The sequence below is a fragment of the Macaca thibetana genome, chromosome 14 (genome assembly GCF_024542745.1).
Source record: "Macaca thibetana thibetana isolate TM-01 chromosome 14, ASM2454274v1, whole genome shotgun sequence".
NCBI classification, from domain to species: Eukaryota; Metazoa; Chordata; class Mammalia; order Primates; family Cercopithecidae; genus Macaca; species Macaca thibetana.
The window spans coordinates 61,320,586-61,332,717 of NC_065591.1; the positions used below are offsets into that span (position 1 = coordinate 61,320,586).

The window sequence follows — 12,132 nt, forward strand, 5'->3', positions numbered from 1 at the left end:
TTTTGACAGAAGAATTCAAGCAATCTATAAGCATAAATGATGTATTTGGTTTTATGTTGTTAACTTGTTTTATATTTTTGTTTTCTATATATTGGTTAATTTTGTATCTTTTGCTATACAGATATTATACGTGTTATTTGCCACACAGAGTCTGTAGATAATTTTGGTTATATACAGAGGAGTCTAGGAAAAGACTCATGGGTCTGATTCCCAGTGCTACCGTTTCCTCCTTGTGTGGCTTTTGACAAATTACTTTTCTCTGCATTCTTAAAATGTGGATAATATTATTACCTGTCTCATAGAATTGTTAAGAAAATTACAAAAGTGGTCTCATGTAGTATATTAAACTTTTCAAAAAATATTAGCTTTTGTTATAAAGTTTATTTGCTTTTAGCTTGACCTAGGATTTAGAATATATAAATTCTATTTTTCTTCCACTAGAGGTCCCCTCTGTGTTTGTAAAAAGCACACAAACCAATTTTCTCTGATACTTAAGCAAGATTCCCTCATTAATTCCTAAGGATGGACTGAGATTGAGCCTCATACCCTTTCTCATGTCATTCATATGGGAGGCATCAAACATCACAATCTCAGAGAACATTTTGGTCTACACGCCTTAAGTCTCTCTGTGTAGCGTCTGGGATATCAGAACAGTCATTGAAATTGGGGTGGGGTCAGTGTGCGGGACAAATTACAGTTCCAGTGATCCGTTTCCTTACATCCTTTGCTACACTTCCATGCCTCTTCTGAATTCTTGGCATCTCACAGTGAGTTGAGGCAGTCACCTGGTGTAACAGCAACGTGAAAGAGTAGTGGCTGTGGAATCTAATGACCTTGGCTCTGCTAGTTACTAAAGGTGAGTTGTTAGGTAAGGTTACGTTTCAGTTTCAGCTTCTGCAAAAAAAAAAAAAAAAAAAAAAAAAAATGAGGGGGATAAAAATACATATCTCAGAAGGTAGCTCTAAATAAGATAATATTTTTCAAGAACCTGGCACATAGTGGGAGTCTGTAATTATTAATTACCTCATTTTCCCAACTGTGATCCAGTATTTTTCAGTTTCTTTCTATCCCTGCAAGTAGTTAGACTACTTTTCTCTATACTCATATCTATAGAGCAGCAACTTCCATTGACCCAGGGAGAACTCAGTCATTAAAATGGGAATAGCAGTTTATGCAGTTTGAAGAAGATTCTAGAGTAATTGGATGATTAGTATCAGAAGTTTTGGGTCTGAGAGTCTTTCTTCAAGTGATGAACATTGCTCTTAATATCAATGAGAGGTTTTTTCCTGGAATATAGGAAAGAGACGGACCAGCCCCGAGGAAGTGGTGGAGGAAGAATTACCATACAATTTCCTCATGTTCATTATAAACAATTTGTTTTTAGGACACAGAAGTTATTGATCTTAATGACCATGTACAATGTGAGTGACCATGGTACAAGCCCCTTCACCCTTTTGGGCATCCCCGGACTTGAGCAGTACCACTTCTGGACCAGCATCCCGTTCTGCTTTATCTATCTCGTGACTGTCGTGGCCAGCAGTATCCTTCTCTACCTCATTGTGGTGGAGCACAGTCTTCATGCACCCATGTTCTTTTTCCTTTCCATGCTGGCCATTACTGACCTCATATTGTCCACCGTATGTGTCCCCAAAACATTTAGCATCTTCTGGTTTGGTTCCCAAAAATCAGTTTTCCTGGCTGTCTCACCCAATTATTCTTTCTGCACTATAGCTTTGTGTTGGACTCAGTTATACTGCTGGCCATGGCATTTGACTGCTATATGGCCATCTGCTCACCCTTGAGATACACTACTATTCTGACTCCCAAAACCATTATCAAAATTGCTGTGAGAATATGTTTCCGAAGTCTCTGTGTTTTTGTCCCGTGTGTTTTCCTTGTGAATCATTTACCCTTCTGCAGGACACATATCATTTCTCACACATAGTGTGAGCACATAGGTGTTGCCCAGCTTGCCTGTGTTGATATCTCCATCAATATCTGGTATGGATTTTGTATTCCTATCATGACAGTGATGACGGATGTGATCCTCATTGCTGTCTCCTACACCCTCATCCTCTATGCTGTCTTTTGTCTCCCCTCCCGAGATGCCCGGCAGAAGGCCCTTGGCACCTGTGGTTCCCATGTCTGTGTTATCCTCGTATTCTATATACCAGCATTCTTCTCCATCCTTGCTCATCGCTTTGGGCATAATGTCCCTCATACCTTTCATATGATGTTTGCCAACCTTTACGTAATCATCCCACCTGCTTTCAACCTTATTGTCTACAGAGTAAAGACCAAGCAGATCTGGAACAGAATCCTTCTTCTGCTGTTTCCCAAGGGGTCCCAGTGATAGGTGCCTGAGCTCTTGGAGGTAGGGACAAGTTCCTAGTGTATGTTGGGTCAAAGACTGAACCTGTGTTCAGATGCCCAAGAAAAAGGACAGACTAAAATTTATTAACGAGAACTTGAGTTTTGCTTTCTTTGTGATTTGAGGCAGAAGTCTACTCAATCATTCCAGTTATAGCAAAGTAAGTTCTGAGTCTAGGAAATAATAAATATTTTTTGACTTCTAGAAACAAGAACTTTTGTAATTCCTTATGATTGCTCTAAAGTGATTATAAAACTTTTAATGAAGACAATGTAATGATTGGCAAATCTCAATGGTTTTTCAGATGTATATATCATAGTGGTTTATTTATACACCATAGCAAGGCAGTAAATTACCTCTTTGATGATTCTGCAGGGTTCTGAGTTTTTACTTTGTTCACACCTATTAATTTCTAGACAATATCAAGTATAATATGTAGCATACACTAGGGACATACAATGCTTATCAAATAAATAAATGGCAAATAATCATAAAATTATTAACTTAAGAGTGCAGGTGTTTATATTAAGCAAAGGGATAAGGCAATGATAAAACTCAATGTTTAACTCAACCTTGAGAAAGCCAAATGAGATGTAGGTGGGTGGAGTTTTCCACAAGGAATAAAAGGAGGGAGGCAAATTCCTATGGCTAGTAAAATGGTAAAGCATATACAGACTAAGAAGTGAGTTTGAGACTTGACCAATTGGAAGCACTAGTGGTCTCAATTTTTTTTTTCATGTTTGTATCTTCATAGAGATGTAGTCACAAGCCAAAAATGTACCTCTGTATGATTCATTATCTCTTCAAATCCAATATGCATAACTTGGTCATAGTGAGTCATTCAGTCACTCGGTCAATAATAATTATTTTTAGGTGTTTGCCAGGTAGTAATGATAGTCAATGTCTTCTTTCCCCTTCAAATCTGATATGTCCTCAAAACCTGTGTTTTTTTTCTAAATAACCTCTTGGGTTCCCCAGCTGATTGCAGGCTCTACCCCAGTAGTTCAAACCCTCACTGCTTTCACTTGACTCAAAATGTCAGAGTCATTCATGGTGTTTTTACCTTAAGACCACTTTGCCATCCCTGTGCTACTACCCTTTTCATGTATCATTAAATTTTTATTTCTACAATGGCTCTCAACATATAGTTTTAATAGAAAAGGATGTCCTTTGGACCCAGAGAATTGTATTTGAATTTATATTCTATCTCTTAACGTGTGACAATAGCTACATACATTGTTTCCAAAATTATTTGATGTATTTTGCATACCATAAATAAAAATATAGTCAGGTGCCACTTAACAATGAGGCTACAGTCTCATAAATGTATTGTTAGGTGATTTTATTATTGTGCAAATCTCATAGAGCATACTTACATAAATCTGTGTGATATAGCCTTGGCTCTATAATATATTCTATAGCTCCTAGGCTACGAAACTGTACATCATGTTACTATACCGAATATTGCAGGGAAGTGTAATACAATGGTATTTGTGCATCTAAACATGTCTAAACATAGACAAGGTACTCTATAATAGATATTGTAATCTTATGGGACCATTGTTCAGAAACATTGTTATGTGGCATATTACAAAGTATAAATAGAAAAGGCAAAAAGAAAAATAGACAGATTTTTAAAAATTAAGACAAAAAATAGGCTGAAAATACACTTTCCACCTGCTATGAATTTTTGTTCTCTTATTATATGTGGGTCAGAAATTCAGCTGTAAGCTTTCTAGCAGTCTGTGTGAGAGTTAAACATGATTAGCTAAATCATTCATGATAGCTATAAGTTCAGACAGTTAATTGTTAGAGAAGCCAAACTACTCTTGATATGAAGAACAGAGAAATATCTTCAGAAAGCTCTTAGAAAAGGCAGTAAGTGATGCAATTAATGACATTCTTACAGAATACACAAGTTCATGTGACTTTTCAGTCCCTTATCCTAGTATAGAGAAGTGAAGTAACCTCAATTTTTATTCAGCAGAAGGTAAAAATTCTGTCGGGAGCCAATACAATGCTAATCTCTTTAGTTCTGGTTTATTCCAGATATAATAGAACATTCAGAGTACTGAGTGGACTCCTGGCGATCTTTATTAATTAACACATCCAACAATATTTAGCAAACCTTTGACAAACATTGACAGAAACTGACTTGGCTTTCAGAATTGTGGGATAAAAGCCTCTCAGGTAAAAATTGATATCTGGACTTCCAGAAATTCCTGACAGTACCAGCAGGTAGACCTAACAGTTTTTCCATAAGAATATATTTTATTTGCTCAAATTGTTTTTATAATTTTTAATGAAGTTTAATTTTTTAAAAATTATAAGTGGGAGCTAAGTTATGGGTATGCAAGGGCATACATTGTAGTATAATGGACACTGGAGACCCAGGAGAGGAGAGGTTGGGAGAGGGGTGAGGGATGAAGAATTACCTGCTGAGTACACACTACACAATACGGTTGACAGGTACGCTAGAAATCCAGACTTCACCATTATACAATTCAGCCATGTAATCAAAAAACACTTGTACCCCTAAAGTCACTGGAATTTTTAAAAGATAATGTTAGGATTATTTCATGTGGGCAATATAATTTTTATTTTAACAGGTGCCCTAGGTTATTATTCTACACTATGAGTTTGCCAATATGTTAAGCATTTTCACAAGCAGTACCCTACTTAATTTGTCAATCCTCATAAAATCTTGAGAGATAGGTGCTAATATGACCATCTTTTAATGGAAATTAAGTAACTCGTCCAAAGTCCTTTATCTGGTAAGTGAGGGCATGAACTTGAAACCTGGGTGATATGACAGGCACATCCACACGGCTTTCCACTCACATACACATCAGCTCACAAATAAACAAACAAATAAATAAAGTACCCTAAAGCAGTGTTTACTCAAAGACATTAACAAAGTTAATAGAATCTTTTTCATTTTCTTCCCTTGAGGATGAGAAGAAGGCATGTCAGAGTCCCTAATCCCCTGACTACCTGCCTTTTCCCCACAGAGAGCAGTGAGTGATCAGAGAAAATAAATGGACAGGGAATCAACCTCTCTAACGTCCTTCCTTTTCCTGCCACTTACTTATTTTTATTTATTTTTTTTGGTTGGTGTGTCTGCTCTCTTGCAGGTTTTGTCAACACATTCTTTCTTCTTTCCCTTTGGCCTGATCCCCAAGATTTGGTGAGTATTGGCTATTTGAAGGGCTTTGATTGGGACAAGACTTAGAGAAAGTGAGTGAAAAGCCAGGGCTCTATTTCTTAGGGGCCATGGGCTGGGCACTATAATTTTCTTCCCTGAGCAACTCCTGTTTATAAACTGAGGTCCTGATCTCCAATACTTGTGTATATGCTCCACTGAATAAGCATCAATAGATCAGAACAGATGGATAATTATACAGTTGGATTAAATATGACCACAGTTAGCAGTGTTAGGAAATTTCTGTTTCAAGACATATGACAAGACTCCGTAACTCTAACCTAAAATGTAGAATTAAGTGTGCTGGTATGTGTGTATGCCCAGGGGTGCTCTTGTTAATTTTTATCCATCTTGCTATTTCTGTTCTCTTCTCCACTGTGTGGTCTGACTGTTAATGATAATACTAATGATATAAATATAACCTAATATAAAGAAGTAAAACTTGTTATATGCTTACTATGTTTCAGGTACTATATTGAATATTTTTCGGCCGGGTGTGGTGGCTCACGCCTGTATTCCCAGCACTTTGGGAGGACGAGGTGGGCAGTTCACGAGGTCAGGAGTTTGAGACCAGCCTGGCCAACATAGTGAAACCCTGTCTCTACTAAAAATACAAAAAAATTAGCCGGCATAGTGGTGGGCGCCTGTACTCCCAGCTACTCGGGAGGCTGAGACAGGAGAATCACTTGAACCGTGGAGATGGAGGTTGCAGTGAGCCAAGATTGTGCCACTGCACCCCAGCCTGGGCAACAGTGCAAGACTCTGTCTCAAAAAAAAAAATTTTTTTTTAGTGTGTATCATTTTGTCCTAATAATAATTGTAAAAATTAGAAATATTAATTTCTTTTAAAAACATAGGAACCCAAATATCATATAGTTTAAATAGCTTGCCCAGATTCACATAGCTAGTAAATTGTGGAACCATGATTAAGTTGTGAAAGCTAGCTTTCTGAGGCTCCAGAGCACATGCTCTGTGCCAATATTTTGCTAACATACTGTGGATGCCTGAGTGTATGTGTGTGTGTCTACCATAATACAATAATTATTACTGATAAAATTAACACTAATTCCTTTATATCACTCTATACCTAGTCCATATTTAAGTTTCCCTAATTATTCATTAATTGAATTCAATACCTGGTTTGTTTAAACAGAATTCGATCAAGAACTATACTGCAGGCCAAGCGTGGTGGCTCACGCCTATAATCCCAGCACTTTGGGAGGCTGAGGTGAGCGGATCATCTGAGGTCAGGAGTTCGAGATCAGCCTGGCCAACATGTTGAAAGCCCGTCTCTACTAAAAATGCAAAAATTAGCTGGGGGTGGTGGCGAGCGCCTGTAATCCCAGCAACTCGGGAAGCTGAGGCAGGAGAATTGCTTGAATCGGGGAGATAGAGGTTGCAGTGAGCTGAGATCATGCCACAGCACTCCAGCCTGGGTGACAGAGTGAGACTCTGTCTGAAGTAAATAAATAAATAAATAAATATATAACTGTACTGCATTTATTTGTTTTTCTCTTAAATGTACTTTAATCTGGAAATGGATTTTCCTTATCTGATATTCCCCTTTCCCCTTTAATGGCATTGACTTGAAAAAGGAAAACAGACTGTTGTAGATTCTTCCATGTTGTGGATTTGTCTGATCGTTAAATGAGATCCCTGAGAGTTAACTGTCTGTGCACCCATGTGTGTTTGTGAATGCTTTTGGATGACTTCATGAACATCTGTTGTATTTGAGATCATGGAAATACAAAAACTCAAGAAAACCTTTCCTCACATATGTATGAGTAAAGGATGACCTCAGACAAGATGGGAGAGCTGTGATTCAAAGTATTAACATATAGTTTCAGTATGTTGATGCCACATGTTGTTTGAGTATGTGAGTAGCATAGAAGAGGAGTTTTCACATGATGTTTCAGTATGTGAACGGCATAAAAGAGGATTTTTCAACATGAAGGCTGAACAACCTAGTCAGGTTTCTAGTGTTAGCAACAGGTGAATTCTATGGCCCCAGTGGATAAGAGAATCAAGATGAAGGTGGACTAAGCAGGAAAACTTTGAATCCTCAGTAGATGGGGGGCTGAGCTGTGACCCACCCTCTGAAGTCTGGACTATGTTCTCAGAATCTAGAATGTGAAGACACTGTAGAGGAGAGTTTGAGTTGTTGTAAGAAAGGTGTTTTTACCTATAGATAAGGAAGGCTAAGAAATAAAGAGAAAGCATCATGTGTCCCTTTTTACCTAAAGAAGAATGAAGAAAATAAGTTCTGATCTGAGGAATGGAAAGCATTATGAGCTGGGCCCAAGAAGGACATAAAATACAGGGGTAGGAATAAGTTTAAACATGATTCTTGGCCTTCTCAGGTGAGGAGTATGACGTATATGGCTACCACAAGTCTCATTTTAGTCCTGATTCTGGAAGCCCCTGGCCTTGCTATATGGTTCATTACCTGTAGCACTTACACATGTAGTGTCTTTCTACTCACAAAAGGAGTATCTATAAGCATAAGGAGTATCTATACACATAAAAAATATCTTTCTATGTAAATGAAATGGGATGTTTGATGAGGGGTGGGTAGAGGCATTACTAGGGAAGGAAGAAGGTATAGGACCAGTGGAGAGGTTTTAGGAATTTACAAAGCCTATGACAATGACAAAATCTAATTATGATATGTTTTGTTTATATTCTCAGCACATGTGTGGGGGGAAGACGGGAGGAGAAGGGGCTTATAATTGTGTAAGATTATGTATGGGTAAATATATGGCGGCAAAATATATGACAAAATATAAGTGTAGGTCCGGATATGCCTGAGAATGTAAATATTAAGGGTCTGTGTTTGAGAGAGTATGTGTCTTGCTTGGATCGATGTGTCTCTCTAATAGATGTATGTTCACAAAAACGCAGTCCTTCTTTTGGACAGAAACTTTGACTGATAGTGTCACTAAGTCCACACTATTAGAATACCTTGTGTAGTATACAAAGTGTTGGAAAACTACTGAATTTTTTTTTTTTTTTTTTTTTTTTTTTTTTGAGGAGAAAGGCTAGTGAGCCTCAGCTAGAAGGGACTTTTCTAATTTAAATTTGGCTTACACATGTTATCCAGCATAGTGTAGGAACTCATCTGGTGTTTGCTGAACTGAATTAGGTTTTTAGATGGCAATAAAGGTGTGTTGATCTTACAAATCTAAGAGCCACAGTCATCAGGTAGCTTTAAGAGAAGCAAACAGTTGTCTTGGGGGCAATGACAGAGCAAGCAGATCCTAAATAATGATGTCCATAAGGTCATATAAGCTATAATCCACCATGAAAAAGTGTATTCTGTACTTTGTTAACTTGTATGGGAGAACAGTGTACAATGAAGAGTGTAACCAGTCTGGAAGGCTTCCTGGAGTAGCTGTGTACACTACTGGGGGAGGCCAGAAGAAAGAAAAGATTCTCTTCAGGTAGACCAATAATGTATCTATTTGTATCTGGAATAATCTTGGTTTATGCATGTTGCTACCATTATTGCTAATTTTAACCTTTGTTGATTTCAAAAGGTTCTATTTTGGATGACAAATTATATGGTCACTTTATCTTCAGGAGGCCATAATGATAATTAGTTGAAAGTCTGAGAGTTACTCAAGTTTCTCTAACTATCCTTAATCACGCTCTGTCTTTAGGAGCTGAGATTTACGCCATCTGCATCTGCCATGATCATTTTCAACCTAAGCAGTTACAATCCAGGGCCCTTCATTCTGGTAGGGATCCCAGGCCTGGAGCAATTCCACATGTGGATTGGAATTCCCTTCTGTGTCATCTACATTGTACCTGTTGTGGGAAACTGCATCCTTCTCTACCTCATTGTGGTGGAGCATAGTCTTCATGAACCCATGTTCTTCTTTCTCTCCTTGCTGCCATGACTGACCTCACCTTGTCCACCGCTGGTGTGCCTAAAACACTCAGTATCTTTGGCTGGGGGCTCGAGAAATCACATTCCCAGGATGCCTTACACAAATGTTCTTCCTTCACTACAGCTTTGTCCTGGATTCAGCCATTCTGATGGCCATGGCATTTGATCACTATGTAGCTATCTGTTCTCCCTTGAGATATACCACCATCTTGACTCCCAAGACCATCATCAAGATTGCTATGGGCATCTCCTTTCGAAGGTTCTGCATCATCCTGCCAGACGTATTCTTGCTGACGCGCCTGCCTTTCTGCAGGACACGTATCATACCCCACGTATACTGTGAGCATATAGGCATTGTCCGGCTCGCCTGTGCTGATATCTCCATCAACATCTGGTATGGCTTTTGTGTTCCCATCATGATGGTCATCTCAGATGTGATTCTCATTGCTGTTTCCTATGCCCTTATCCTCTGTGCTGTCTTTCGCCTTCCCTCCCAAGATGCCCGCCAGAAAGCCGTCAGCACTTGTGGTTCTCATGTCTGTGTCATCCTCATGTTTTATATGCCTGCCTTTTTCTCCATCCTTGCCCATCGTTTTGGACACAATGTCTCTCGCACCTTCCACATCATGTTTGCCAATCTCTACATTGTTATCCCACCTGCACTTAACCCCATGGTTTACGGAGTGAAGACCAAGCAGATCAGAGATAAGGTTATAGTTTTGTTTTCTACTAAGGGTACAGGATGATGTTTTACTGGGCAATGGAATAACTAGGATAAGCTTACAGTGTACAGAAATGTAGAAAGAGTGAAATGACAAATGCTATTTAAAGCAAGAACTACCTGAAGTTACTTTCATGTGCCAAGAATGTGGCATGATCTGTATGAAAATGATGGTCCTATGTATAAAAAAAATCCTTGATGACCTCTTTGCTTGTGAAATAGGGTGCTGTACAGAATATGATCAGGAAGAAGGAGGTGAAAACAGAGAGCGAAATTACTCTAAATTGAAAAAAAATAAAAATTTGGAAATTGAGATTCGTAGCTATTATAAGTGAGTGTGTTAAGTAAAACAGAAACACTGAGGAAGAGAGAATAAAAGTGAAAAGATCAGTGAGAAATTTCTCACTGAGAGGATTATCAGATGGATATTTAGGACGTTAATGATAACATTTGATTCAAATTATCTTCCTTTTATGTTCCACTGTAATTCCCTTTAAATGTTTCCTCCCTATACACACACAATATGAAAAATTGAAGAGCCTTCAGTACAAGCCTGCTAAAATAATGTTATATCAGCAGTGCTATAAAGGGAATGAGTGAATTAGCATATTGATCAATGAATGGCAGGGTTGCTGGCTTTAGTGCTGGGAGAGGAGAGTAGCCTCTAGGCCCCAAGACACATTGAGAAAGTGAGCTGCAGAGGTAGTACTGGGAGAACATAACCCCTGAAAACAGTTGGAGATTTGAGTAAAGAACTGGACTTCCCACAGTACACAGATTAGACTTCAATCCAGCTCATTTAGAAACTAAAGTACAAATGTAACCACACTAGTTAGAGGACCTCTGGAACTCTGTTCTATATACTGCAGTTCCTTGATTGCAAGCCACAATTTTACAGCAAGGAGAGGGAATGAGGATGGGAACACTACAATATAGTAACACATCCATGGAAAAATGCATCCAAATTTTGTAAGCATTGGTACTGAGAAAATACTATATGTTGAGATCAAAGAAGGAACTTAGAAGCATAATCATAAACTGTTATGAAATGTAGAGTTGATCTATCCCAGTGGTTTCCAAGGCAATCCTAAAGAGCTGGATTCTGAGAGGTTGCTTTAAGGTGCATCTCAAGGCTTATATGAAGGAAGTTTCTTGTCTTATTTTTCCACAATCACAGCAGACCTGATATTATCTACTTTTGCTTGTGTATCAAGCACTTAGGTAAGATTCTACTTGAACAATAAAGTTTCTCCAATAAATCCTGTTTTGAAAATCATCCATTCTTTGGCTATTACTAAAACATGAAAAAAAAAAAAAACCCAGATGCTGGTGAGGTTATGGAGAAAAAGGAACACTTATACACTGAGAGTGGGAGTGTAAACTAGTTCAACCGTTGCAGAAGACAGTGTGGCAATTCCTCAAAGACCTAAAGACAGAAATACTGTTTGACCCAGCAATTCCATTACTGGGTATATACAAAGGAATATAAATGGTTCTCTTATAAAGACATATGCATGCATATGGTCATTGCATCAATATTTACAATAGCAAAGACATGGAATCAACCCAAATGCCCATCAGTGTTACACTGGATAAAAAAATGTGGTGCATATACACCACGGAATACTATGCAGCCATAAAAAACGATGAGATCATGTCCTTTGCAGGAACATGGGTGGCGCTGGAGGGCATTATCCTTAGCAAACTAACACGGGAACAGAAAACCAAATACTATGTGTTCTTAAAAGTGGGAACTAAATGATGAGAACACATGGATACACAGAGGGAACAACACACACTGGGGCCTATCAGAGGGTAGAGGATAAGAGAAAGGAGAGGATTAGGAAAAATAACTAATGGATACTAGGCTTAATATCTAGGTGATGAAATAATCTGTGCAACAAACCCCCATGACACAAGTTTACCAAAGTAACAAACCTGCAAGTGCA

General features: G+C 38.4%; 1 protein-coding gene and 1 pseudogene across 1 annotated transcript; both read left to right on the forward strand.

Annotated features, from left to right (window-relative positions):
- Positions 1 to 61: 61 nt before the first annotated feature.
- LOC126935101 (olfactory receptor 52H1-like) lies at positions 62 to 5,488 on the forward strand (annotated as a pseudogene).
- Positions 5,489 to 5,535: 47 nt separating this feature from the next.
- LOC126935152 (olfactory receptor 52H1) lies at positions 5,536 to 10,208 on the forward strand. Its single transcript, XM_050756350.1, is given in 4 exon segments — positions 5,536 to 5,558; positions 6,727 to 9,461; positions 9,464 to 9,517; positions 9,520 to 10,208. Coding segments are annotated over 3 exon segments (942 nt in total). The 5' UTR covers positions 5,536 to 5,558; positions 6,727 to 9,262.
- Positions 10,209 to 12,132: the final 1,924 nt, after the last annotated feature.